Source organism: Anser cygnoides, chromosome 14 (assembly GCF_040182565.1).
Source record: "Anser cygnoides isolate HZ-2024a breed goose chromosome 14, Taihu_goose_T2T_genome, whole genome shotgun sequence".
In the NCBI taxonomy this organism is placed as follows: domain Eukaryota; kingdom Metazoa; phylum Chordata; class Aves; order Anseriformes; family Anatidae; genus Anser; species Anser cygnoides.
Genome location: NC_089886.1, coordinates 15129487 through 15153934, shown reverse-complemented (window position 1 = coordinate 15153934; position 24448 = coordinate 15129487). Strand labels below are relative to the sequence as shown.

The 24448-nt window shown below is 35.7% G+C and overlaps 1 protein-coding gene across 2 annotated transcripts in view; it reads left to right on the top strand.

Annotated features, from left to right (window-relative positions):
* The window catches only part of DOCK2 (dedicator of cytokinesis 2), a 186260-nt gene that overhangs the window by 8960 nt on the left and 152852 nt on the right, over positions 1 to 24448 (top strand). For both annotated transcript variants that reach the window (XM_013178483.3, XM_066977079.1), the window contains exons 3-20: positions 2958 to 2998; positions 4350 to 4405; positions 4559 to 4655; positions 5618 to 5766; positions 7799 to 7934; positions 10177 to 10331; positions 11781 to 11862; positions 12299 to 12434; positions 13029 to 13104; positions 14129 to 14205; positions 14595 to 14720; positions 15585 to 15709; positions 18823 to 18921; positions 20014 to 20086; positions 20162 to 20265; positions 22263 to 22446; positions 22553 to 22650; positions 24249 to 24338. In XM_013178483.3, the coding sequence (XP_013033937.2) occupies positions 2958 to 2998; positions 4350 to 4405; positions 4559 to 4655; positions 5618 to 5766; positions 7799 to 7934; positions 10177 to 10331; positions 11781 to 11862; positions 12299 to 12434; positions 13029 to 13104; positions 14129 to 14205; positions 14595 to 14720; positions 15585 to 15709; positions 18823 to 18921; positions 20014 to 20086; positions 20162 to 20265; positions 22263 to 22446; positions 22553 to 22650; positions 24249 to 24338 (1904 nt within the window). The remainder of the gene's footprint in view (positions 1 to 2957; positions 2999 to 4349; positions 4406 to 4558; positions 4656 to 5617; positions 5767 to 7798; positions 7935 to 10176; positions 10332 to 11780; positions 11863 to 12298; positions 12435 to 13028; positions 13105 to 14128; positions 14206 to 14594; positions 14721 to 15584; positions 15710 to 18822; positions 18922 to 20013; positions 20087 to 20161; positions 20266 to 22262; positions 22447 to 22552; positions 22651 to 24248; positions 24339 to 24448) is intronic.

The window sequence follows — 24448 nt, the reverse complement described above, 5'->3', positions numbered from 1 at the left end:
GCTGGCAGTGTTCTGTTTTGAGGAACAACTTATTCATTTTTGGAGAGCCAAAATCAGAAATGTTATAGTACATGTGGTTTTCTTGGGATGCCATTACCAAATGAGGAAGTCATCAAGGTAGTTTGTGACATTCATGCCAGATTGTACTATACCTGATGGAAGATGCGTTAGATGCAAGTATTAATGGAGCACATTTTTGCCTCTAAACTAAATATTTGTTGCTAGATATTTCTTATTGTTGCTAAATATTTGTTGCTATTCAGCACCATAGTATTCCCATATTATAAGAAGGAAATCAAATATATTTAAAGTATTCTGTAGTTCAGCATGATAAAAACACTTCTGAAAACCATTTGACATATTGAATGTACTAAACAACACAAGTCCATGTCAAGTAATGCATAACAAATATTCAATATGCTGACCCGAGCTTGGGTATGTGGAGTTGGTATGTGGAGATAGCTGACCAAATGGCCTAAATGTAAAATAAGGACAAGCAGCAGAATAATGAGAGAGCATAAAATTTTGTAGATTTGTGAAGCTGAACTCATTGTTGATACCAGAGTGATAGTGTATTCCTTCTTATTGATGTATACCTTCATATATTTACTGAATTACCTCCCAAGTCCACCAAAGCTCTTAAGTTTTTATTAGTATAAAGCAAAGACATCAGAATTATATCAACTCAACATTTGGGTGTCTTTGCAAAAGTCACTGTAACAGATTTGTTGTTGTTGTTGTTTTTCACAATCTGCAGTGATATAGCTGACCAGATTAAAACTTAAAAATTAGATTTTAAAATTATGAAGTTCTTCAAACTTTGCAAAACAACTATAAAATTATCTTCATCCTACTTCCAGTGTCTGTCATCTGTATCTTATTAAATGCAGTGCATGTTAGAGAGCAATTTCTGCATTGCGCATTCTGAGAGACAGTTCAGAGCTGTAAGCCACTTTTGTCACAAGACTGCTAAGAATTTGAGGCTAGCTGTGCCCAGTCTATTCCACTGCACAGATCTCTAAGCTGTTTGGAAATGGCAAGGTCTTTAAGAAAGGAGCATCTGAGAAACCACATCTCCAATGTTTAGCAGCACAAAAGCTTTTTTTTTCCTTTTTGTGTATTCGTAAGAGAAATTTACTATATTCACTATAAACATAACTGAAAAAAATGGATGTAAGTCATTAGACTACTAGACAACAGATGCATCTTTCAAAGCCATGAATAACAATTCATGTCCTCTCCTAAAAGAAGAAGAAGAAAATAAGTCTGCACAATTCTTTAGGTTTTTGCTAAGGGGAGAAAATATACTTGCAAACCAGAACCTCCTTATCCTTGCATTGCCTCTGATAATGGCAGAAACAACCAGCATTTCAGGTTTCTGACCTGAAACGTGCTAAATTTGTAGTCAAGTTTGTGAAGACGGCCTGGCAACTGAAGTGGTGATCTTATGGGGTTATTTTTTATCTAAAAATCTGTTCTGAATCCACTGCCCTTATGCCATGTCATAACTTGTTTTTAAGAAATATGTTTGTCAATGAAGAAGTGCCATCTTTCATGTTGTGCACATGAGGAAGTAGATCTTCTATCAGATACCTTAAAAAGATGATGCCAGCTGCAGCTGAAGAGTAACCAAGAGTAACAGTTTCTTCTCTGTGCACATTTTGTGCTATTTTTGTTTGTTTTACATGTGCAAAATATGCATGCAGAACTTGTGTGTGTAATCACAGCACATAGAATGAAATGGGTTTTAAGCATTTATTTTTTTTTTTCGTAAATTGGAGACTATGTGAAAATCATTCAGCTTTAAAAGATTTGGAACTTTTCTTGTTGAGAAGATACTGAAAAAAAATCCTTGTGTTAAGAAAACACAATGATCCTTGTGTTAAGAAAATACAAGAAAAATATTCTTTCTTTCTTCTAGGTCAATAATTTCCCTGACTCTTTTAATTTTGCCTTTCTCACAATTCTGCTTGTTGATATTTGAGTTTTAATGCTTTAGTTGTATGGCTGACATACTTGTGCTGTGTTAGAAATTTTGACGAGAAAAGGTGGTAGGGAAGAAGTATGTCTCTTCATGAAATTACAGTCAGAGAAAGTAAGCTTCAAGTCATAAAATGCTTCCTTGGGAATGAACTAGAAGCCAATGCAAAGTCCAGTAATGCTGCTGTGCAGGTAATGTTTCATGATGATGGAACATGTGTACAGTGGGCATGGCTTCTGTTTTAATTTAGTAAGGTTGAACTTGATTTTATGTTCTTTGTAGAATTTTATTGCAATTTAACTGGGGCACAAATAGAACAGTCTGAATTAGTGTCCTAATTAGCACTGCTGCAATATTGAACATCTGTTTCTTTCAGAAGGGGTTTCTAGTTGATGAATGGGCTCACAATAACCATTTATTTTTTGACTTTCTGCCTTGAACTTTACAGTTAAAGCTGCTTACTTGAGTAGGGTCTAAAAGCTATAGTTTCTCATGGCAGAGCAACAGGTTTCTCTTCTAACATTGGGAAACTGGATGTCTAAGAGCCATATACTGTATCAGTTTAATAGTACCCTTAGAACGCAATCAGAAATGCTTCACAGGCTTTGCAGTATCGTGAGTGATTTTAGTTGATACGTATGTATAAGGTAACGAAACAGCTTATTCTATCTTTTATGTGCAAGTGTGGGAGTGTTACATTCTGCATAAGATCTGTTCTTACTGTGCAAGACTTGAAAACAGATCACAGAATCATACTTGCCAATGTATAAGTAGTGCCATTTCCTGCTACTCATTTGGCTTTAATCTATGTATTTTTTGAAATAACTATTTTTTAAGACATCCTGTGCCAGATGGTTCTTATATGGAAGGGAGGAAAAACAAAATGAAAACAAACAAACAACAATGAAAACCTTGTATGTTTCTTGAAGTACATGTTCTATTCTAAGCTTATGAGTGCACTCTTTCTTCCTTTTAGATTGGTACAAGGGTTATCTAGTAAGACATAAAGGATCAGAGGTAAGATCACACTGTTCACTCCTATATGACTCTATTTTTAAAGAATCAGTTGATGAAGTGAGACTTCTTTTTAGAACATCTTATTCTATTCTGATCACTGAAGCCAGTGATTTCCATCTTCATTCTTTTTAAGATGTATAGAGCAGTGTTTATTCTGGATAATGTTGGTAAATATTAAAAGTAAGCACTGGGAGAAGGAAAGTGATGAAAAAATTACTGTGCTTTCAGGTTAACAAGCTTATCAAGGTATCAGCTGAAATAACTCTTTGGAGTTAATTTACTGCAAAATATTTCTGCATATTTTTCCCCCCTTAAAGGTCTTTAAGGCTACATGCAATCTCAGACTTCGTCAAGAACAATGTATGTATGTCAGTTATTGCATAGAGAAAAATCTTACAAATCCCTAGCTCAATTACCAAGACTAGATTTGCTAGTTAACATGAAGGTTGTCATGTGTGCATTGATGATCAAACATTCCTTTAGGCTGTATTAAAATGTTTTTGCTGTCATAGAGCCAGGAATCATCAGATCATTTTGTCTGGTCACCTTTTTTCTACACAGATCAATTACATATCAATTTTGAGAATACTTTTCTGCTACATATTGCTGATCAGCTTACTGCATGGCCTAGGTATTACAAAATGAGCCCACGACCTCAATTGAGCTGGTGCCATTCATGCCCAGGAGGGCTTGAGAGTTTATGGCTGCATGAAATATTTCTATTTGTGCATTGCGAATGAAGACTGTTATTTTTTCTTAATAAGTAATAAAGTATTTTTTCTTTAAGTAATATTAGTGTTGTGCAGAATGATCTTGACTCTTACGCTTGGAAGTAAGTCTTTTGAGTCTGAGTTAACTAACCTTCCTGTCAGTGGGCATTTGGCTATTTGCCCTGAGCAATTTCTGCAATCTGCCAATATTTCTTTTACTAGACGTGCTGATCCTGTATCAGCATCTCTCCTTTGATAATCAAGCTGATCATAGACAAAAATGTTTTTTAACTGTATTTACAATGTATGTGCTGTTTTCTAAGAGAGTAGAAGATTATGTCAGGAGATGGGGAAGCAAGGTAATGGCAGATGATGTCCTTAATGAGAAAATGTAGTCCTATGCATTCTATTTTTGCAGAAAAGGATATGACAATACTGCTAGTATTTGTCTGTCAAACAGACATGCATCTACGTGTGCAGAAAACCAAAGAGACAACAGTTAATTTGAAGACTACATGTTATGCTAAGGATCATGGTTTTATGAAGAACAACTGGTAGAAGTGGGTTTTGGAAAGCTCTCTTTGTTAAATGTTGGAGAATGATAACAAAGTGGATTGTAATTTTTTCGCCTCTCTCAACAGGGAATATTTCCTAAATCTTTCATCCACATCAAGGAAGTTAATGTTGAAACGAAAAGGTACTGAATTCAACTATTGTTTTACATTAAGTATTTTGTCTGCTAAATAATGAGTCTTGACATATTTGATATGCCTTAAACACAATAACTTTAATAAACTCATGAGACTTAGATTTTTTTTTTCCTTGTGCTAAATTTTCTTCCCTTTCCTAGACACACAGAAAATGTAGTACCTGCTGAAATTCCTTTAGTTCAAGAAGTTACCACTACACTCTGGGAATGGGGAAGCATCTGGAAACAGCTCTACGTGGTATGACTTTGGTGTAACTTCCTGCTTTTAATTTCAACCTTTAGTATCACGTACCTGATGAATTTTTCATAGTTCTCTGGGGAGGTGACAAGTTTCAGGGTAAGAGTATTAAACATAACTAAGTTGCATTTGAAAAATCTTCAACATGTTGGGGTGCTAGAACTCAAGTGGTAGTGTGTAGCTATTAACAATTATCAATTTCCAGAATTCATTCTCTTTTTTTTTCCTGTGAACACTTTGGTTAATACATACAATAAAAAGTAAAATGATTTTTGCATCTGTCTTTTGCATGTGATTGTAATTCCCACATTGTAGTGCTCTTACAAAAAAATATATATATATAGATTACTTTGTAGTTTTCCCTCATTAATATATTCATTTTCTGAAGCCAGTCACTTTCAGTCTTCCTCTAGTTAAAGTCAGTAAATAAAACACTTCTTGTTTCAGCGGATGACATTGGAACTTCTTTAGCGACTTCTATGTGTTTTCTCACTTCTGTCTTAAATGTATTAATATCACAATCAAATGTTTCCAGCATGCACTTATCAGTGTCTTATACAGAAATGAATTGCTTCTCTACTGGTTTCCCTGGATGAGACCTAGTTAATGACTTTCAGTCCACAAAACAGTGTAGTTAAATAAAAACAAAATAATGTGTCTATCTTCATACAATGTACTTGAATTTCTAGTCATTTTTTTATGATCACATGGGACGTTCTGTCCTTAAAAAACTGTGGAGGAAGGAAGTCAGGCTTCAGACAATTTCAGATTGTCTAGTAGGATTTGTGGAGTAATCAAGAGATGTAAAGATGCAAAACTGGACTTGGATTAATTGGGTATTTTAATTCTTGATCCTGCAATCACTTAGTATTAAATATGATGCATCCTTGAATCATCAAGGTTAATGTGTCACTTCAGCTTTCTACAAAGCTTGAAAATTATTGTTTTCTTGTATGCCCTAGACAAATAAGAAAGAGCGGTTCCAGCAGGTACAGTCTATGATGTATGACTTAATGGAGTGGAGGTCACAGCTTCTGTCCGGGACTCTGCCAAAAGATGAGCTTAAAGAACTCAAACAGAAGGTCACTTCAAAAATTGACTATGGTAACAAGTAAGTGGCCTACATTGCTTCTGAAAACCATGTCTTATTTTAAAGTACCCAACTAGAACAGAGATGATGATGATACATTTTTCCTGATTGCAGTTTTGTAGGTCATTAATGTGAGATGTGGACATAGTAAATCATCCTTTTCAAACTTCTGTTACTCTTGAGGTAATAATAAATATCATGTTGAGGCTTCTCATCCCACATGCATTTTTTTTTTTTTTACTATTAATTTATTTGTTAATTATAGAAACATGAACTTGTCAGTTGTAAGCATTTGAGGTCAGATGACTGGCCTTTATATCAATATAACATCAGTGTACTCTAAGCCCCAAAACTCATCTATCCCTTCACAAACACAACCTACCTCTGCTAGTGTTATGCAATGCCTTGAGCAGTGGTGTTGAGAGACCTTAGTGATGCATAAATAGCAGAAGTCTGAAGTGTACAGAGCCTTTGTTAAAGGCAGTTGTCCCCAGATTTGCTAGGGAATTTCCAGGCAGAAATCTGGTTCTGGTAATAGAAGTGAAACTACTGTAGATTGGATAGTGCTTGACAAAATGCCTTGTCTGTTACTTGCTGAGGAAAGTCATTGTAGCACAACATATTTTTTGGCAAAAATTTTGTTATGTGAGGTTGAGCATCCACCATCTGATAAAAGGTGAAGAAAGTAAACCATTTCATAATAGGCATTTCATAGGCAGTGGAATCTGTTCATAAACTGTTCATAAGCTACTGCAAATGACTGTGGTTATTGTGGCCTGACAGCCCATATGCAGTTGAAAGTATTTAGCTACTTGTGGCTTAGACACAAGCAATGACCTGATGTTATGAAATTCTTATCTTGTTCACTGAGGTTTAGATCCACAGATTTATGATAAATTGTATTTTTACAGAACATCCTATGGGAATATACATATTCTGTTATGCTATGTGGAGCTGAATGGTCAGTCCAGGACAGATTTTTGCTTTGAAATGTTCCAGTCAAAGAATCTTATTTCTGTCCAAGAGAACATCAACATTATTATTATTATTATTATTATTTTCCATCAGACTAGGAGGCAGTAAGCTGATTTCTTGAAAGGAGCAGGAGTAAATGTGACGTTTAAAATGGCTTGGGACTGGATAGAAGAAGAGTGCAAGGTGGATAGTGCTTGTAAGTGGCTGAAAGTGTGGGGTTAAGAGTTGTGATATGTGAAGGAAACTTGCTGAACTGTGCAGAAGGAATAAAGGGAATGAAAGTGGAAATTGAGTGGTCATTGTGGGAGACGAGGTTGAACACCAAGTCAAGAGAGGTGGCAGAAAGAAAATGATGCAAGATGAAGAGGGTCATAAGGTGATACAGACTGCTTCAAACAATACTAGCAGTGCCATAATGGTAGACAATACATTTTAGAAACTGATAAGTACAGTCTGGCATGAAGTAGACCAGTTTTAGAGGGGGGTGGAAGAGTAAGATCCTGGATAGACAAGAAAGAATATCTGATGGCTGAGGTGACACCATAGCACCATGGGTAAGAATACATAGGACATAGGGAGATTGGACTCGAAAGTTATGAACGCTGAAAAAAAAATAAAGTGAAGGAAAAGAAAAAGGCACGACTTGTATAAGAGCAGAGGAGAAGAGAGTGTAGTTGTTAGTCAAGCAACAGGACAACGTGAGTAAAAGAGCAACAAAATAGCAGAAGGTAACAGGAAAAACCTATGCACATTGATTACAAAATTATGCGTTAAAAACAGAAGAAGATTAAGACTGCTTGAACTCATTGAACATAGTGAATCTATTTTAAATGGTAAGTATTTAAATGCTTTGACATTACCATCAGTTCCCAAAAAGGATAAATATTGGACAACAGCTTGAAAAGGAAATGGTAGTTTTTGCTTATTTTTTTTTCAGTAAAATATTGTTATATTTATTTAAACTTATTTTACTGCTTTAAAATTTGTCGTAAATCCTTGTGCGTTGCATTTCCATGCTTTATTTTTATAGAAGGAAATGATTGATGAAACTGCCATACTGATCTGTCTGTTTTCACAGGATACTTGAGCTAGATCTAATAGTTAGAGATGAAGATGGAAATATCTTGGATCCAGATAAAACCAGTGTCATCAGCCTATTTCATGCACATGAAGAAGCAACTAATAAAATCACTGAGCGAATTAAAGAGGAAATGGTAGGAATAATGGGCGAAACTTAATGCTTCCTTTGCTAAAAATCAAAATGAAAATTCAGTGCAAGGCTTGAGGGGTGTAACCTTCTACCATAAAATTGGTAGAAATGCTTGCCTCTAACTTACCTCAGAGTTGATTCGCATTCATGTTATAAATATGGAGAAACCTCAAATTGAGTTGTATTTGTGCACTGGATTCAGTCTGTGGACTGGGCTGAAAGCCTGTCCATAAAGCTGGTTCTAAATCCATTCTTTGCTTTCTAAATGCAAAAAGGTCTCCTAAATCCATCTGTGGGCTTACTCAATAGGCTGGTTTGTGTAGTGAGTAGTTACATACTTGGAGTTTAGGTTGTACCCTCTGACCAATCTAAGTTCTTTTTTTAAAGAATCTTGTGAAAATGCTGGTTGTTTGCTGTAAGTTGCTGCTTGTTATTTGGTCTGAAGGAGTTGAAGAATTTAAGCTTGCTTAAGCAGTTTGGTGACTCAGAATAATCTTGTGGACCAGTACCAGTAGTTAGCATATCTAAGCAAAGCTAATGAGGGCATATACATTTCATCTTCTAAAATACTAAACAAGCAACTGTACTTCATACTTCCTTGATCTCTTCATATTAAGTCTGTTCAGGGACTTAGACGATACTTTAGTTCTTTTCTTCATTCATGAGAAAGTAAATAGTGATAAAGCAAGTAAAATATCTGGCAAAACAAACAAAAAAAAAAGTGCCATCATGACACATCAATAATGCCCATGTCAAACTGCTGGAAAACACCTTTTGAGTTGTTCTCATCAGTGTCACTAAATAAATCTTGCTTCCCAGACATCAGCATGTAATTAACTGACAATACAAGGAAACTAAAACTTGTTTGTCTGCAACAGACTACATTGGCTTGTTTTAAAAATACGGCAAAACAATGGATAAGAAGAACTTTAGGACATCATCTGTTAAGTGGCTGTTTCTAGGTGTTTAAAATGAGATGTGGGTAGAATTTAGGTGCCTATTTTTGAGATGGTGATCCTGCTCAGCTGTGTCCTTACCCCAGTGTATACCATTTTTTTGTTGTCTTCAGAAAGTTGTATTTTTCTTGTTTATGTTCCTGGCATGGTGAAATCTCATTACAATGCAGATAGTAGGCTTGCCCCTATATGCTACTGTGTTCAAAAAATTATCTGGTGCAGATTTGTAGGTTTGGCTCTATAGTGGCAGCTTGATATTTTTTCTTCTGCTCTTTAAAAGTGACAGTTATGTCTCACCCTTCATTATAATTGTCCTGTGGCTAAAGAACTGGCCTAGGGTATGGAATTCAAGTTAATCTCTTTTCCTAAAGGGTTTTAAGTTCTTACACCACTGGAAAAATATTCTGAAATCTTCTAGGCATGGTTCTTTATCAAAATTTTAGTAAAGGATGTCAGAACGGTTCCACTGAAAGCAGTCCAATTTTCTTGGTAGTTAAGGTTTTGAATACATTGATACACAGGAGGTGATCTTAACCTGGCTTTTATCTCCTCAGTGAAATTAAATATAAGATATTAAAGACGGGAGGATTTCTGGAGGTGAAGGGAAAAGAAACAGCATAACTATTGTGTTTCTTGGAAATATTTGTTAAATAAAGTAAGCCCTGTTCCATTTCTGAAAGAAGACACCAACCGGGAAAGGATAGTATGTTTAGAATCCCATGCAAAGGAAATTCTTTCTGATAATACTGAATAAGTCCCCTAAGTCCTGCAAAAGCTGGATTTAAAGCACCTCTATCATCAGCTTTTTCATTGTTTGCACACTGAGGTAGTTCCCGAGGCCAGGTACAGTGTTTGGAAGAATCTAGCCTGAGTTTTTCATCTTCTTACATACACTGAAGGGTCACTGCAAGGGATCTTCCATACCTATGTCGCTTCTGCATCTTCTAACTAACCTGCGAGCTTTCTTGCTTCATCATAGAAAAGGATGTTGATACACTGGAGAAATATTGGGGAGCATCAGAAACTTATTTTCTGGTCATTTTCATATTGCTAGACAATCTCTCTCTGAGTAACATACAGGGTAAAGGCTTTTGGTAGAAAGCAAACCTTTTTTTTTTAAAAAAAAAAAAAACAACAACACAAATCTTACTGTTTGATGGTTCTTTAAGTGAGCAGAATGTACTGATTTTTCAAGATCAATTACAATATGTAATAACAACTGAAATTGCTTGTGGTATCCTACCACTTTAATTCCTGGATGTAGCTTATGATTTTCCTCCTTCTGAATAGTCAAAGGATCAACCAGATTATGCATCATACTCCCGGATGTCTTCATCCCCCACCCATAGCCTATATGTCTTCGTGCGGAATTTTGTTTGCCGAATTGGAGAGGATGCAGAACTCTTTATGTCACTATATGATCCACAGAAATTAACAATTATAAGGTAAGCTTATTTATTTACTTAAGGGGAAAAAATCTAATGAGAGGAGCTGGCCATAATGAAGTACAATAGTTGCCAACATGCTAGTAATGCAGAGAATATATAAATAAATGGAAGACAACCAGAATAAAGGAAAGTGTGGATAGATTTAATTGCTGGCTATTAAAGCATTCTTGGATAATGGATCCTGAATATTTTGACAGCGAACTTCTGGAGTGAGCATTTGAGAGTTTTGGAGAATTTCGAGACCACTTCAAAGTTAGAGATGACAGTACTATTGGAGGGATTTGTGTTTTAAATAAAGACAATATAGTTGTCTTTAACTTTAGAGCTTTTACAGACTTCAGGAGAAAGAAACTTCATGTGGTAGTAACTGAGACATCATGTATTGAAGTTTATAAGACTGTCAATCCAGCCAAGAGCACTCAGTCATATTAGGTAGAGTCTGAGGCAGTTGTTAAAATGGGTTTTAAAAGGGCGAAAAGGAAGAGAGAAAAATGCAAATTCTAGAGGTAACTGTTCTTGCTGCTTATCCAAAGGTAACCTTGAGATTGTCTTCAGAAATCGATGGAGATCCTTCTTTTGTGGAAACATACCTCTCCTATGATTTGACTGCTGATTTACTACTTTATTTTTGATGAAGAGTATACTGGAGTGCCAGAGTACAAAACTGGAAATTAAGCATTGTCTTTCCTATTATACAGCTTTATGAAGTAGAATGAATTAGACTGATGTAACCTCTGGAAGTTACCTAGTCGAACCTGCCTATCAAAGCAGAGCTGGCTTAGTTAAATCAGATAGTTCAAAGCCTTGTCCAGTCACGGTCTGATTATCAAGGATAGATATTCAAGATCTTCTCTGTACTTTGCAAGTGCTCTAATTTCTCCATGTATGACCATTCTTAGCTGTATAAGGAGAAAGTAGTATTAGATTGCATCTATCTTCTGTCAGCTCCAGGCCTGAATCTGAAGTCTTGATTTGTTTTACCAGGCAGTGCGTACAGATGTAATGAACATTATTTTTATTCTTGCCATCTGGTAAAATTGGGTGCCTGGAAGAATGACCTGTGATGTCAGTGGATTGACTACATGACTTTCTTGATGGGGAGCGTTGTCATATCTAGAATGAAGTGCTGCAAAGTGGGAGGGAGGGAGAGAGAAAATGTGAGGAACTTCTAAACTCACAGGTAGAATAAGGTTCTGCTGACGATTCCTATGAGATTACGATAACAATGTTTTCTCCAAAAAAGGTGCCATTATGTCTAATGTGTGAATTACTTTTCAGCGTTTACTGATGGTGTTTTGTATAGCGCTTGTCTTTTAGTCTGGTATTAGCTTCAAACAGTCACAGACTGCTGTATTGCAACCTGTTACATACTGTGTTTTCTTAATATACCGTGAAACAGAAGAATTATTAAATCACATGGTAATAAGAAATTTATCTTCAAAACAGTGAGAACTACTTGGTGAGATGGGGGAGTAAAGGCTTTCCAAAGGAAATTGATATGCTCAATAATCTGAAAGTAGTGTTCACAGTAAGTGTTTTCCAGTTTTCCTTATATCTTTCAAATCAGATTCTGTCTTTTCTGTTGCCACTATCAGAATTTCTGAGGATGAGGAAGGAAGAATTAGTCATCTTAGAGCAAGATGATCAGTCATTGGGTGCTTTAGGGCAGTGCCTTTGATGTCCTTTCTTCAAATCAATTTGCACTTTTTCTCTAACGTCTGCCTCATCAGTTTAATGATGACTTTGATATTTTATCTGCTGTAGCTATTGATTGCTACTTTCTTCTTTTTATCTTAGCTTATGTTTTCCTCAAATTTGAAAGCCTTACAATGTTTCTCACTTTCTGTTGACTTTTTTTTTTCTTTCATTGATTGTTGAGGCTTATTTTCTTACTGGAGAGCCTCCTTAAATTTCATGACCAAGTTCTTCCCCAAATAATACTTTAACTATCCTTTTTCTTTTAGGATCTTGGAAATAAAGACCTTAGCAGAGACAAAATTTATTTAGTTTGTCAAATAGTCCGAGTTGGAAGGATGGATCTCAAAGACAGTAACTCAAGGAAATACACACAAGGACTAAGGCGGCCTTTTGGAGTGGCAGGTAACTGATGTCTCCTGTACTCTGTCTGAAGCAGGAGTTAAGTGATAATTGCCAGCCCTGGACAATAAAATCTCTTCGAAGACATGTCAGAATCTAAAATAGACATATCAACTATCTTGATAGTTGATGATACTTCTGTACTTAACATTTGAAGTCCGTAAAGACTGCACCTACATTACCATTTTAGTTATATCAGGAATGTGCTTTTGAATTCAGTTTCCTAATTATTCACACTTACTGCTACAAAGTGCAAACCAAAACAGTACCACAGTATTAATAACAAAATTCACTGTGGATGAAATAAAAATACTGATTATGTGCCAGAAGCACCACCAATGCATGCGCACGTTATTTGCAAGATCAGACCAAAACTAGTCTGAAGTCATTCCCTCCTCACAGCCTCATGTCTGTAGTGCACTCATTGCACTGAAAGATCTCATCCACAGATTTACTCCTACTGGGCTACACTGCCTGCTAATGAGAATCTATATTTACCTTGAGGAACAAGAATATATAATATACAGTATTAATGGATAGGAGGAGATATTTAGCAATGCCATTTTATGTTTTGATAATTTTCTTTTACTTTTGTAGTTATGGATATTACTGACATCATAAAAGGAAAAGCTGAAAGTGATGAAGAAAAGCAGCATTTCATACCCTTCCATCCGTAAGACAGTCATAAATATACTATTTTTGTACACAAGTTTCTACATCTGTTTGGTGGCAAAATGACCTGTGAAATGCTTCAAGAAAAAATACTTTTTCCTTTTAATACTTTTACATTGTGGTAGTGTTAATTATTTAAGTATCACTTTAAAAGGCGTTTAAGACTTGACAGAAGTTACAGAGCATGATGCATAAATGTATATCGCTATAAATGTTCTCTTTCTGTCAGCTGGTCCCATGTCCTATTTAAGAAAAAAATAGTTAAATCATTATACCTTTAATGCAATAAGTTTTACAACTATGCATGACTAGTAATTGATGTGCTTGATTTTGCTTTGAACTTGAGAAAAATCTGAGTAAGAACTGGGTTTCAGTTTGAAAGTAGTTGAATTGTCACATGTTAACTATCTTGAAAGTAATTTTTAGAGGTTTTGGGCAACCAGACCAGCTGCCTAAAAATGTCACACTCAAAAATCAAATGGATGGATGTCAGTGTTCACTGGAAATGTATTTGTGCATTCTACATAGCACTATCGTTATGTGGTATGGAGAATTAATATAATTCTGGAAATAAACCAGTGTGTCAGACTTTGGCCTATTTTACTTGTTTACAATTTGATCCAACTTGTCTGTTATTTGAGAATTTGGTCATAATTTCAAGAGGTGCTGAAATTCAAGTTCATTATTCAGGCTGTTCATCAGGAAAACCTGGACTGCACCGGCATGTTGGTGAATGCTTTCAGGATGTGCTTTCCTACAAAGTGACAGGCTTATGTACTGTGGTCAGTCTGTCACAGGGCACAGTTCTTTAAGTTGTTGATTTCATCTTTTTTGCACTTCAGTCTACACATGGGCTTAGCACAAAAGGTCTGCAACTCAGAGCAAGAGATGATGAAATTACACAATTTATTATAATAAGGCCAAGTATGGCAAAGAGAACTGAGGCTGTTTGTCATCTATGTTCTGAATGGTATTTAATATATTTAGTGCTTAATTCCTAGTAGTCATTGTTTTTTCTCCTGCAGGGTAGTGGCAGAGAATGACTTTTTACACAGTCTCCTAAGCAAAATCACAGCATCAAAAGGAGACAGTGGTGGACAAGGTGAAGTACATTATTTTTAAAAATCAGATAACAAGGAATTTCAGTGGAATTTCATTTCATATTGTTTACATTTTAGAGAAAGGCTTTTATGTTATGCCTGTAACACCACCATGGACATGTGGACAACTTTGAAGCTGGAAGCGAAGGATCATGACTTAGTTGCAGAATGTAGGAGGCTATTTAAATTAGTATTTAAAAGTATTGGATGTTAACCATTTATTTCCAACTAAAACAAATGGGAGAAATGAACTCTTGTAATTATTTTGGTCAGGAAATGAGAACACCATCTGAGGAGAGAGGTGTGTTTTTGCTGTGTGTTTTTTCTTTCCTCTCTTTAGAAAAAGTGTGATTTTCTTCTTTTCTTTTTTCTTTCCTCCTCCTTTTCATAGGTCTCTGGGTAACTGTCAAAATGCTTGTTGGAGATGTGATTCAAACTAGGAAGGACTATCCACACCTTGTAGACAGAACAACAGTTGTTGCTAGAAAACTAGGATTTCCTGAAATAATCATGCCAGGTAGGAGGTGCTTTGTTCTCCATCAGCAGCTGATTTTTGTGGTCATTTCCTGGGTTAATGAGCATCAGCTATGACCTTAATTACTGATTTCAGTAAGGAGTAACTCAGAGAATCTAGAATTTACCCTTCATGTTAAACTCTGTTCCAGAATTACAGGTTTATATAAAATAGTGAAGTCCCTGGAAAGTATTACACAGTACTAAAATAGAAAAAATAAAATCAAAACAGTGAGGGATAATCTGAGCTCCTGGTACATAGCTTTTTTCCTTGCTAAGGAAATGCTTACTAAAAATTAAGTTGCTTACTAAAATTTTAAGTTAACCTTATTTTTATTGTAACTTATCATTGTACTTTAATTATAATATTAAAATAAATAAATACAAAAATGTTCTTACCCTCTCTTGATTTTGGATTTATGATTACGTATTTGCCAACTAAATTCACTCACTGTCTACAATTCTTCTTTAAAAAAAAATCAATTCAAATCTTACTACTTTTAAACTTCATTCACAGGAGAACTTTAATTTTGTTCACAGAAGACAATTAAAATAGTTCCTTCTGGAAAGGCAGCTCATAATGTGGAGAAAATTCAGTAATGGCATCCTGCTGTCACCTCACCAGCAGGTGTCAGTGCAGGACGAGAATCGGTTGAAGGCACTTTCAGGAATCTTGTTTGCTTCGTTTCAAGGCTCACTGTACGATCTTATCTAAGAACAAAAGAGCTGAAAATTTTAAGTTCAGATGGAAAATGAGACGTTTTCTATGTTAACGTGTTTCACTGTTGAAAAACTCTTGTGAAGTTAATCCGACCCTTTGTTCTCACAGCATTTTCGTTCATTTTGAACCTTTTCATTTCTTTTTTAGGAGATATAAGAAATGACATTTATATTACACTACTGTATGGAGACTTTGACAAATACAATAAAACAACTCAGAGAAATGTGGAAGTAATAATGTGTGTTTGTGATGAAGAAGGAAAAACTCTGCCAGTAAGTTGTGTTGGTTTTTTTTTGTTGTTTTTTGTTTTTTTTTTGTTTGTTTGTTTTTCCTGTATGACAGAAAGACAGAAATACAAAAATGAAGTACATTATGGAAGTAACCCTTAAACTTCTTTAAAATTCTTATAAAACTACATAATAGAAAACATTAGTTCTCTCACTTGTATCATCTTTTGACAGCTGAATTTTATGTTTACTGTGACAAATCTATTCAAGCCCTTTACGGGTCTTGCACAGAACTGTAAAACTCCTGGAAAAGAGAAATGACACTGACCCATTTTAGCTGTGACTAAGGAACAAAGATTAAATGCTGTTCCTGACAATTATTACATTGTTTATCATTCCTCCCCCCCCTTTTTTTTTTGGGGGGGGAGGGGGGGAGAGGGCAGGGAGGGGAAGGTGGGGAATTCCTGGAGGAACACATTTGTGCATTTAAACATGCATTTAAATTCTATTTCTTTCACATAACAAACCTCTGATTTGTGCCAGGAGGTCTGTCTGTTCCGTGAACAAAGTACATGGCAAATAACTACATTAATGAAAACAGTGGAGTATGGACACTGCACTTATACAACAAATATTTACAGTGTCTTTTGTCTTGTCTATTTCTGTTTTTATGAATACTTGTCTTTTCCTTAGGATTTCTTAACATCAGTTCAATATTCAGTGTGATTTTTGGCCTTCCCTTTTTTGAGCTTTATACTGTTCTCTGAAACTCTACTGTGATCATGAGGGTGAAATCATTAAGATAATTCTTGAGATAAAACAAAACTGGAAAAATTCAGTGTGGTTCATGAGTTGCTGAAATGTCAGTGTGTTGATGAATTACAAATAAATATTTTACCTACAATATATACTTAAAGCTTGAATGAAGAAAACCCTAAACTCACATAATGCCTAGGGTCCACAAAACAAATTGTAACCCTGATCAGAAAACACCATATGACTGGTATGTATACGAAATAACTGTTGTGATATAGACTTCACTGGCTTCTACTCTGTTGGTTGCAGTTACAGATAATATGCTTAAAATATATGCCAATATATTCATTAAAGAAATGAACCCCGTGTAATACATTAAATCTTGCATTCATTCCAATGAAATATATATCCAGTGTCATGGATGCACCTTTTCTCCAAATACTAGAAGAAAATTGAGTTGTCCCTTTGTCTATGATCTGACATAGATGTTCAAATAATGCCTGCTTTCTGGGGGCAATATGCCTTACACATGCTTAAACAACAATTTTTCAGGAGTTGATTAAAATACTGTTGAAGACAAGTAATAACAAAAGCGAATGTTTTTCAATTTTAGCTTTCAAAAATAATCAAATATCAGTAAACTTCTAAACCTATGATTTTTTTTTAAACTTCAATGTTTCTAGTTATCGTACCCTATAATTCAGATTAAACCCATGTTTATTAACATGGAACTTGCCGTTCCTGTTCAGGTATCAAACTAGTTTCAGGTGTAAGGGCTGGCACTACATTTTGTTGCAAATTAAAGGCCTTTTCTTTTCTAACTGAATGTCACAGAATGCATTCAAACACGTTGGTGTACAAACCTTGAAATAATTCCCTTTGTGCAAATCGGGTGTACCTTTCTGTAGTTAAGTCACAGAGACCAGGCCTTAGAAATCTTCAGGTATCAGCATCACACCTTACTTGTCACCAGATGTCTTTCCTGGTGTTTGAAGAACACTTCTGTCACTGGATTTTTAACAGGAAAGTTGCACCTTTGCAGTAGTTAGTGCAGTTTCTATGAGGCTAGCTTCATCTGTGCCTTCAGTAGAGAATTTAGTATATTTGCTTCTTTCATGCGTTGCAGTTTCACATCTGATGCCTTGTGAGGTGTCAGCAATTTTGCTTCATCCGTTATCATTGTTAGCAGTTATCCTGCATGTACAAACCTCAACAGCAGTCAGACAGGAATGAGGGAAGTAGGTTGAGACTCTTTCCAGATTCACTAAGACTGAATTTCTCTGTTAGAACAATTTTTAACTTGACCAGAAGTCAAGTTAGAGCCATACTAGTTCTGACAATCAGTATAGTGTAGTAACTTAGGCTCTCGAGTGTGACCAGGTGAGAAGTAAATAGCTAAAATTCATGGAGAAACAGGTGAGTTGCAAGTTAAAACACAGAGAGAAAAAGTCCTTAAAGTGATTAGTAAGTGGATCTAGACCAGGTTATTGAAAAAAGAAATGTAGAAATTAAATTTAGCACAAGGGGCAGAAAATGTCAAAACAAGAAAAAATCAGAAATTCTAAACATTGGGAAAAAAAACGGGAGAGTGTTGTATTGGTGCATCTGTATCATTTAGTTCAGAAGTAACTTTTGGTACATAAACAATACTTATGAGACTATGCTAATATAAGAGTATTTTAAAGTCAGGGGAGAAGTCAAAGAAATAATAAAGTGAAATAATTGTTTCATTGTGTTTCTTTCCCACTAATTGAGGTGATCTATGCCTTTGTTACTTCAGTTCCTCATTTGGAAGAGAAAGGGAGCCTCTCTGTTGGTTACCTGGCTTTCCTCACAGCCCACTGTGAGCCTGTAAAAGGCCATCTACTTCTAGGTCCAGTATAATTCTGGAAAATGTTCATTTTCCTTGTGTTCAGAGGGTTGGAAACAGCATCTCCTCTCAAAGCTTCCTTTCTGTTTGTTCTTTTGTTATCAGACAGGTCTTCCTGCCCCATGGTATGTGCCAGTCCCACACTTGTATCATTTCAGGATTACATCTCCAGGCCCCCAGGCCTGAGGGAGGCCTGAGGGCCGCGGCAGTGTCTTTGCCTTCCTGTTGCCCTGGTTGCTGGGCCCTCAGGGCACGGTGCCTGAGGTGTGAAACGTTCATTCCCTTAGTCCAGGGCTGCCGTGGGCTCCAGGGGCTTCGGCCCTCAGTGAGCACGGCCTCAGCATGGCGGAGTGAGGGCAGGTGGTCCTGCACCCGTCCCGTCAGGTCAGGCGCTGAGGTAAAGTGGGGGGCGGGATGGCCAGGGAGGCTCTTGATCGTCAGGTCAGCTGGTTTGGTTGGTTTTGCACAAGTGACAAAAACTCACAGAAATGAGTGAGCCGCTGTGAACTGTTTCTTTCCTCCTTTCTGTAAGAATGCTGTTTGCCTGGGAGCAGGGGACAAACCCGTGAGTGAATACAGATCAGTTCTCTACTACCAGGTCAAACAGCCACGCTGGATGGAAACATTAAAGGTATGGTGCAGAAACTTTTCGCTTGCTTTATTTCCTCATCACTTGTTGGTACCTCAGGTAGTGTTGCACAGCATCAGCTTTTTATAAAATAGGTTTAAAATACCTTCACCCCGAATAAAACAAGAAGGGTAGTGTCTTAGTCAGATATCAGTTATTAGGGCTACGTGTTTACTGAGGCTTGAAATTTGGCTTAGAAAAATGATGTTAAGATCTTATCTAGCAAAACAAATGAGATCATCTTAGATAACCTCACGTCCTAATATGCTTCATGAAAAATGATATACTGCATTTGTTTTATTGCTGTGAAATATTAGGGATGAGGAGCTTCAATTGCCTGAAAAAAATCAGAAAGAGGCATAAAAAAATATTCTTTTGGACAGAAAAAAGCTGTTCTAAATTACTTCAGATATACACTACTAATTATCAAATCTAGATTTAATGTCTTCGAGTGGAAAATACGTAGAAGCTTCTAGAAGTAGTTCTTATAAAGCATGTCTCCGGCTTGATAGTGTGATATATTTTTTTTTAATTTATTTTTTATGGAGACATCTACTGAAGATTATATTGTCATGTATGGCAAGCCTGCAGTTACAGTAAGGGGTGGTGTGTGTCCTCGAGATAGCGCAGGGCAGGGAGGGAATGTCATTTGTGTCATTTGAAACATTAACGTGTTTTTAAATATATTTGTTGTTTTGAAAACATTGACCAGTCCTGTGTTTTGGTTTGTGTACTATTTTGTTTTTTAAAATTTGTGTGTATTTCAGACTTCTGTATGGAAACATTTTAATAGAATTATTAACAGTAGATCCATTTGTTAATAAAAGTATAGTTAATATGAAGTGTGTTATGCAGTAAAAAATTTAAAGGGAAGTTGAGTTGTGAGTCAACTTGATGGAATGAAGATCTAAAGTTTTAGAATTATAAACATGTTGCTATTAATATTTTTTGTTAACAATTGGTCTTTTGTTGCATGCATGTCATAATTACATATGCTACTTTAAAAATAAAGCAGTCATTATTCTCGGATTCTACTCAAGGATTTGAAGAGGAATTTAATTACAAAAATATACATATTTTCTGATTTTACTAAAGGTAGCGGTTCCTATTGAAGACATGCAAAGGATACATCTGCGCTTTATGTTCAGACACAGGTCATCTCAAGAGTGTGAGTAGAGAATTTTTACTTCGGTGAATTTTAATTCCTTGATCAGTAGCCAACTGCAAATGTTTTGTCTTGCAGCTAAAGATAAAGGAGAGAAGAATTTTGCAATGGCCTACATAAGACTTATGAAGGAGGATGGAACAACTCTTCAAGATGGCATCCATGATTTGTTAGTCCTAAAGGTATTGGATTTTTTTTTCCTTTTTTCCTCCCTAAGAGACCTTTGTTTCACACTATTGTCTTTGACTGCATTGTTTATCTTCCTTGTGCTAAATGAATTTTATTAATCTATTGAAGACAAAAATTATATTTTCATCTGAGGAAAAAAAAAAGAAAGGTGCAACTTCTTCCTTGGCTGGTAAACATTATCTTACATTTTAATTATGGTTAGATGATTTAAGAACAATGAGAGACACTTACTCTTCCTCATATTTTTATTGGGTATTATGATTTTGGCTTTCCCTATTACAAAGGAAGTCATGTGAGAGGTAAGTACTTGGATATGTACCATTATTCTGGCTGAAGAGACGTGTTTTTTCGTTAACTTAGAGTCTTTATTACATGAACGATCACAGAATGTAATCTTAGGGAGTTGTTGCTTCAATTTTGTAGTTTCTCAGATACCAAACTGAAAGTTCCAGGAATTTGGTTTTGGACACAAAGAATATTGTTTTTACTCACCCTGATTGAACATAGATACGATTTATGACTTTGTGACTTGAAGCAGGGAACGTATGTCTTGAGATTGGTTTTTGTTTTGTTTGTATTATTTCTTATGTTGGAGAACAAGCAGGAACTATGAACCAGGAACCATCGCCAATTCACTAGAATATTTACTTGTTTCTTCTATTTCTTAGTGTTCTTTTCAGTAAACTAGTTTGCCATAACAAATGGCAAGCAATACACATAGAACTAAATCAAGTTGTACTTGATTTTCACTGCCTTCAGACATGGAATCTTTCTGACTTTTGGATCACATTTTCAAGTCTTTTCAAAATGTCTGTATAACTTGTCTCAAAAAAAGGAAGTCAGAATTCCCTTCTTGTTCCAGAAATTCTGAGAAGTAATTCTTTGACAAGATTGATATAACGATGAAAGTCAGTAATACTGTCTTTGTTTGCAGCATAAGTATTACGTGTTTTGTCATTTTACATATATTTATAGTCAGTTTTGAAACTTTCTTGTTTAATAGGACAATGACTATAGTCATTGAAGCAGATACAAGCTAAAACATTAGAAAATCATTCTAGATTGTTTTTTGCAACTCTTTGTATACATGTAATTGTAGTCTAAGAATATGAGACGATCAATTGAATCAAATCTGTTGAGGTGTTAAAGCTTGAAGTGACAGAGTTCATAAATGCATGGTGGGAACTTTCTTTATCAATTCTGTTAAAGAAAAATGATGTTCTCTAAACAGTTAGGAATGCAATTTTCATTGCCTCCCAGTCCTGAGTAGGAATCAAAAGTTGAGATGTAACAAATCTCAGTGAGGGCTATGGCATGCAGCTTGATGAAATGGTGTAGTAGGGAGAGAGGGGACATAGATCAGGAAATACATCTTGGGTCTTTGTCTGTGGTGTTCCTGCTACTGAAAACCATGAATTCCATCATCTCTGTTGCTTATTCACTACAGCATATTGGCAAACCTAAAATATAATCTCACCATGTCCTGGTCTGTCCTGAAATTTTATGTTGAAGGTCCAGGTATGAAGCTGTAATAGACATACCAAAATAGAACTGCTATTCTTACCCTATCAATCCAATTTTCTGTTCTTAAATTGTGTGCAGACATCATAACTATATGACCTGTATCCTGTGTACAGTCTTCAAGGTGATGCTCAGTGGTCTCATCTTCTATCTCTAGTCACATCTTAATGAGAAGTCTGATCTTGCTTTTATTCTGCTAGTGATATCATAATTCCTCCCTGAGCCCTTAAAACACATATCTTTTCAATTTTTGAATTTTCACAGTATGCTCATTGTAGTCTTGTGAAGCCCTTTTGCTGCTGGGACTTTTGTTTTCTTTATTATTTTTATTGCATTAATTTATTGCATTCATTTAAGTCCATAGAAACATATCTTTTTATTTACTTTTGTACAAAATACAAAATAACTCTACTTTTAAATCCAGTGTTATGAAGTATGTGATAAATGATAAATACGTTATTTTTTTCAGGGTGACAGTAAAAAAATGGAGGATTCTAGTGCATATTTGACACTACCTTCTACACGTCAACACATGGAAAATAAAGGAGCGACCATAGGCAGGAACTCAAGTATTGTAGGCGGGCTTTCAGTAAGCTCACGAGATGCATTTTATATTTCAACTCTGGTTTGTTCTACAAAGTTAACTCAGAATGGTATGTATCTTCTAAACAGGTAGACATTTTAGAAAGAAGACTTCTGCACAAATGAGAAGTCACATATTAAATTTTCATGTTTGTCTGTCCATTTATTTTCTACTAGTGGGCTTACTAGGTCTCTTGAAGTGGCGTATGAAGCCAGAGCTGCTACAGGAAAACCTGGAAAAACTGAAGATTGTGGATGGAGAGGAAGTTGTGAAAGTATATCTTTTGTTGGTGGTGTTTTGTAAATAGTGCATAAGAATGCAATACTAGATTCCTTTCTGGATGCTTTTATCAGATTTCTACTTTGTCTTATAGTAACAGTTTATGCAATATATGTGGATGTGTATGTAGAAACACACATGATCACAAGTTTAATGCTGATAAGGACAGACATGCACAGAACTGATCTTGAAATTAACAAAGCAAGAACACCTCTTTCTCTCTAGAACTATACTTTTTACTTCTTAGGGATAAGTGCCTGATTCTACCCAGGGAACAGGCTTTCCATTTTGTCTTGTGTTTCAAGATTCAGTCGATTCATTTGTTATGGGTTGTCAACTAGACTAAACTTTGTGTGAGAGTTCTTTAGTTGTATTGTGCTGTGACACATGCTAAATATGTTTGGAAAATCTTTCTGAAGTAAGAGTTTGTAATCTTATTTAAGATAGATTCTCTATTTTGATGCACAAAGAAAAAGAACTAATAGTCTCCAAAATGACCAAAATTAATTGTAAGGTTGAAAGGAGTATTTTGCTGTCCAGTCTGAAATGATGAAAGAACAAATAAGTGGTTCTTGCTGTTAGATTTAATCAAATTAAGTGTGACTCCAGTATTCAGATTAGGAGTCTCTTAAATTTTTGTTGTTTTTTTAAACAAAAGCGGTAGACACCTCTCCTGTTTCTTTTGTAGGAGGGAAAACCTATTTAAAAAAAACAAAATAATAATAATTAAAAAAAAAACAAACAGAAAAAAACAAAGAAAAACACCAGAGACTTATGAGTGGCTCAGGCCTTATGAGGAGTGGCTGATGGAGCTGGGGTTTTTTAGCATGGAGAAAAGGAGGCTTGGGGAGACCTTACCACACTCTACAATTACCTTAAAGGAGTCTATAGCAGAGTGGGGATCAGTCTCTTCTCCTATGCACCAAGTGATAAGAGGAAATAGCCCTAAGTTGTGGCGGGGGGGAGGAGGTAGGTTGGATATTAGGGAAAAATTCTTCAATGAAAGAACAGGCTGCCCAGGGAAGTAGTTGAGCTACCATCCCTGGAGGTCTTCAAAGTTCATATAGATGTATAACTTTGTGACGTTTTAATAGTGGACTTGGCAGTGCTAGGTTAAAGGTTGGCCTGGATGATCTTAGAGATTTTTTCCAACCTAAATGATTCTATGACTTGGTTTCCAAGTCACTGAGGAGCTATCCTTTGATTTAAAGAGACTTGAATAAGACCACAGAAGTTGAAAGCATGTTTTTAACCACCATATGTAGGTAACAATGGCAACTACAATATGTACCATTAAGGAACTAGGAATGCAGTTTTAGATAACTATCATTAGTTTGTGTAACATTTTTAGCTTAATTCCGTAAGCTTTGAGCTATGTATATATTATTGATTGCTTATGTCTGAGGATTTAAGTTCATAAATTAAAGAAACTAGAGCCTAAATCCTCAGAAGTGTGTTCTAAATTTGGCTGACACTTCAGTAAAGGCATCTAAAAATCCCCTCTTGAGAAAAACAGTCTCCTATCTGAAAACTGAATTGTGTGGTTTGCAAGCTGAATTGGCTGTCAGTTTGTCTTTTCATGTTTTTGTATAGTTTCTCCAAGATACGCTGGATGCCTTGTTTAACATCATGATGGAACATTCCCACAGTAACGAGTATGATATCCTTGTCTTTGATGCACTGGTAAGAATGGGCAATGGGTGATTTAATCTGTCAAGAATCCTATGAATGTGAATGAACTATCACATTGTTTATCTCAAGAAAGTAGACTCAAAATCTCTGCAGAAAAGATA